At 35.6% G+C, this 4,214-nt stretch overlaps 1 protein-coding gene across 1 annotated transcript; it reads left to right on the top strand.

Moving 5' to 3' along the window:
• Positions 1–1,158: 1,158 nt before the first annotated feature.
• LOC129250185 (uncharacterized) lies at positions 1,159–2,560 on the top strand. The gene is made up of 3 exons (XM_054889820.1): positions 1,159–1,632; positions 1,720–1,904; positions 1,947–2,560. Coding segments are annotated over exons 1-3 (780 nt in total). The 5' UTR covers positions 1,159–1,630; the 3' UTR covers positions 2,540–2,560.
• The last annotated feature ends 1,654 nt before the right edge of the window (positions 2,561–4,214 follow it).

The raw sequence follows: 4,214 nt of genomic DNA, 5'->3' as shown, positions 1-4,214 counted from the left end.
ATTGTCTGGACAAAACTGATTATAAGAATGGAATGAATAAAAGACTAAAGCTAAGTACATAAATGGAAATATGAATCTAAATCTAAATACATAATAAGTACATAAAGATCATGCCATGGGTTTGTGGTCTGTAAAACCGACTCAGCATATTTCCGATCAGAATTCCAACGCTTGCGACACAACAGAAACGGCTGGCCGTTGCTCCGACTCACATTATTTTGTTTATGTTGCATATGTGGTCGGGTTCAGTGACATTGTTTGCGCGCGGGTTGCTCGGTGAATTCATTGCGAGGGACGTTCGATGATTTGGCTGTTAGTTATATTACAATACTATAAATAATAGGTATTTATTGTACATTTCCTGAAATGAAAAAAAATATATAAACTTGTGAAAGCACGAATTACGAAATTGTTCTTATATTATAACAAATGCTTGGGTAAATATGAGCCTCCGTCAATTTTGGGCAAATTTTAAAATTGGAATTCTTCTGATCAATATCAAATAACTTCCTAATGACCTTAAAGCTTGCAGTGCCATGGGCGGTTGGAATATCATATTTCATAAATACATTACGGATGGACTTTATGAGATGGCAATAGTCAAACATGCAAAAATTGGATATTTATGCACGACAACGATCCCAAACATACTGCGGGAGTGGTCAAAAACTGGCTTTCGCAGGAAAACATTACCCAGCTCGATTGGCCAGCACAAAGTCCGGATTTAAATCCAATCGAAAACTTGTGGAATGATGTGAAGACGATGGTTGGACAAAAAAAATTAAAAAATATCGATGAACTTTGGGAAGGTGTACAGGAAGCATGGAACTCTATTCCTTTGGACAGGTGCCAAAAGTTAATAGAGAGTTTACCACGTAGGTGTGAAGGAGTTATACAGAATAACGGCTATTCTACCAAATATTGATATGGTAAATAATAATAGTCAACAATCTTTTCTCATTTCTTACAAATATTTCATATTTTTTACAGAAATCGAAACTACGCTAAGTCTTTGTCCAAATCCCACTATGTCCAAATAAGAATTACTTCTATTTTATCATATTTTTTCTAGGGAAAACTGTCTACTTTAAGTTATTTTGTCTTATAATAAAGTGTTAAATATATTTAGTTAAAAAACTGGATTTATTTTGGTTTCATATCATTTAATCGAGCATTATATTGAACTCTTTTTAAGTGCGCTAAACGTTTGACCATAGCTGTATGTCCTATGCTAATATATGTATATAAACATGCATACATACAATTAAGCGCAATTTTCATAAAAAGACCAAAAAGAACAAATCTGTTAACATGCATACAAATCACATATGGACATATCAAATGAACAAATCTGTTCTGTACGCAAGCAAATGTAAGCTAATGTAAACTACTTTTTTTCACACTTGCGTATCACTCTCTCCCTCTCATTTCTCTCCGGCAGCCATATTAATTAATTTCCTACTGTCAACTTGTGCTGATTTCATTTTCTCACCCGTATTTTGTTGGGAGGAACGGGCCGGGACTGCGCCTTCTCTATGAATGAAAAATTTTCCAGTTAAATTTTCGGCAGCTTAAACGTTAGCGGTTTGTGGCATTCTTATGAACTGTTTGTTGAAATAAATTGATCAAAATGTGAGTATTTACTCAAAATAACTGCATATATTTATGTAAATAAAAGTGTTTATTTAAAATATTTAAAACTTATTCAAAAACTTTTAGGGGAAAACACAAGAGCTCCAAGCAAGAGCTAATTTTAGTTGAGCTTATGGAATCTCATCCAGATTTGGCGAAGAATTTTTCGAAGGGCGACAGAGTTGCTGTTGAGGAAAAGTGGAAAGAGCTAACGATGCTGCTAAATGCAGAAGGGCCGCCCCAAAAAGATGTTAATGGAAGGAAAAAAGGAAGTATTTAGACAAATATCAAAATAAATATTTTTTAGTTGTCTTTTTTCAAGATATGGTCTGACTGGAAGGGGTGCATTTGGAAAAAGGTTGCCCATAACAATCTAGAATCGAGGGCGACAGGAGGTGGACCCTTTAATAAGCATGTACTGACGAGCAACGAAGAATGTGTTGCAAGAACTTGTAGAATTTTTGCAGCCGTTGAGGGCATAAACCATTCTAGAAGCTTTGGGACAGAAGAAAATAATAGCGTTATTGAATCTGAGGAAGAACGTCCCCAAACAAGTAGGGCAGCGGTGGCTACCCCGAGAGCTGCAAAAAGGCCACGAGTGTCAACGCAGGACAGCCTTCAGACGTGTATGGCAACGCAATCTACTTGTATGGAGAAAATATCCACCACTTTAGATAACATTTGCGAAAACCAACACAAGATTGCAAAATCGCCGGAAGATGAAAGGGAAGATATTCGACGACTTTGTCGTGCTGTTGAGAAACAAAATGAATTGCTGGCAGAGCAAAATCGCTTGAAGACTCAAAGTATAGAGCAAAAGCAAAGACATAACCTCAAAATGGAGCAGTTGCAACATGAAACAGTTAAAATTAAAATAAAATTGCTTGAGATAGAGACTAAAAAATAAATATAAAAGAATCTTATTGAACTGTGATGTATAATATTACTTTTAATATGAATAAATTTTATGTTTCATAATATTAAGTTTCTAGCAATAAAATCTCTTATATTTCTGCCAACACTATATAGTATAAACTACTGTTTTCCTTATTTTCAGCAATTTCCTCATCAATTGGATTGTTTTCTAATACGCTTTCTGTTTCAATGTCATCTATTTGATTACTCCTACATATGTTATGTAGTGCGCAACAATCATTTATTATCTTCACTACATTTCGCTGTTTCGACTGTTTCGAACTTAAATTCGAATTTAAATGAAACCGGACGAATTACAGAACACCCAAAACAAAATCGTACGAATTGCTATTTCGGATCCGAATTGAAATCGCGCGATTTTCAGAACATGCCTGATAGAGTTCCATTATAAATAAATATACATAATTTTTAATTATATTCCTGTCGAGGTGAATTTTATTAAATATATTGTAAATAATAAAAATTCCAATTTGGATGCAGTTTTGATGAATAAAATTTACCAAAAAGCATCAATGGCATCAGCTGCAAAGATATTGGAAGAACCAGCCAACCTAGTGGTTTTCAGGAGGGCAACGATCCCAAGTATCGCAGCCGAAGGTATATAGAGTCGAAACAGCAAAATGGAATTGATATGTTGTATTGGCCTTCACAGTCGCCTGATGCCAACTCTACTGAAAGTGTATGGCCAAGAGTTAAGCAAAAACTCAAAGGAAAGCAAATGTGAACGGTCAAACTGGTATAAAGACAAACTCATCTATTTTGGGGGCGCTTACTCCCACAACCTTCACAGAAAATGAGACAAAGTATGTCTATGGCCATTATAGCTACAGGTGGATACTATACATGTTATTGAATATATTGCCCCGGTATAATAAGTACATATTGTGGCAAAGCACGAAAGTTCGTGAACGGACTGGCAACAAAAACCGAGATATAAAATAAAAATATGAATTCACCTTGATACCAGATGACAAGACAGAACTAGGCGAAACGGAAGTTGCGAGTTGCCTTATCTAGAAATTACGATGGTTATTAAGACACACAAACTAATCGCTCTTAAGTTAAGCGTGTGAATGTGTAAGCGTAAAGTAAAGTGATAAAGTTATGATATTAAAATTAAATAAAACCCCCAAGTTACGTCACCATTTGCTTGAGGCTTTTATTTAGCAATCCAGTGATCGAACTCAGAGTAATTAATGTGAGCCTTTTTATTGGAGGAAGCGTAACAATTGGTGTCAGAAGTGGGATTGTTGAATAAAGTCTCATGGAACAGGATCGCAAAAAGGCAAAATTCAGTGAACTTACGATTAAGACAACTTTTAGTGAATAACTGAAAAACTTGGAAGAAGTTCTTCGATGCATTGTCTACGATTGAATTCTTAATTCCAGAATTACATCTGTGTTAGAGGAATTCCTAAATGGGCCAAGTGGCGGTCATCTGGGTATCACTGAAACGTTAGAGAACATTAAGTTGCGAAATTGTTCAAATTGTATGGTAGCGAAATGTCCTTGAGAGAGAATTCGTGGAAGATTACAGCAGAACAATGCGGGTTCCCCATTTCAAAGAGTGTCCATGGATGTGGCGGGTCCGTTTCGAACAAGTGACTCCGTTAAGAAATATGTGCTCGTTGTTATAAATTACTTCA

This window comes from Anastrepha obliqua, chromosome 6 (genome assembly GCF_027943255.1).
Source record: "Anastrepha obliqua isolate idAnaObli1 chromosome 6, idAnaObli1_1.0, whole genome shotgun sequence".
NCBI lineage: Eukaryota > Metazoa > Arthropoda > Insecta > Diptera > Tephritidae > Anastrepha > Anastrepha obliqua.
This window is presented reverse-complemented; position numbering and strand designations above follow the sequence as displayed.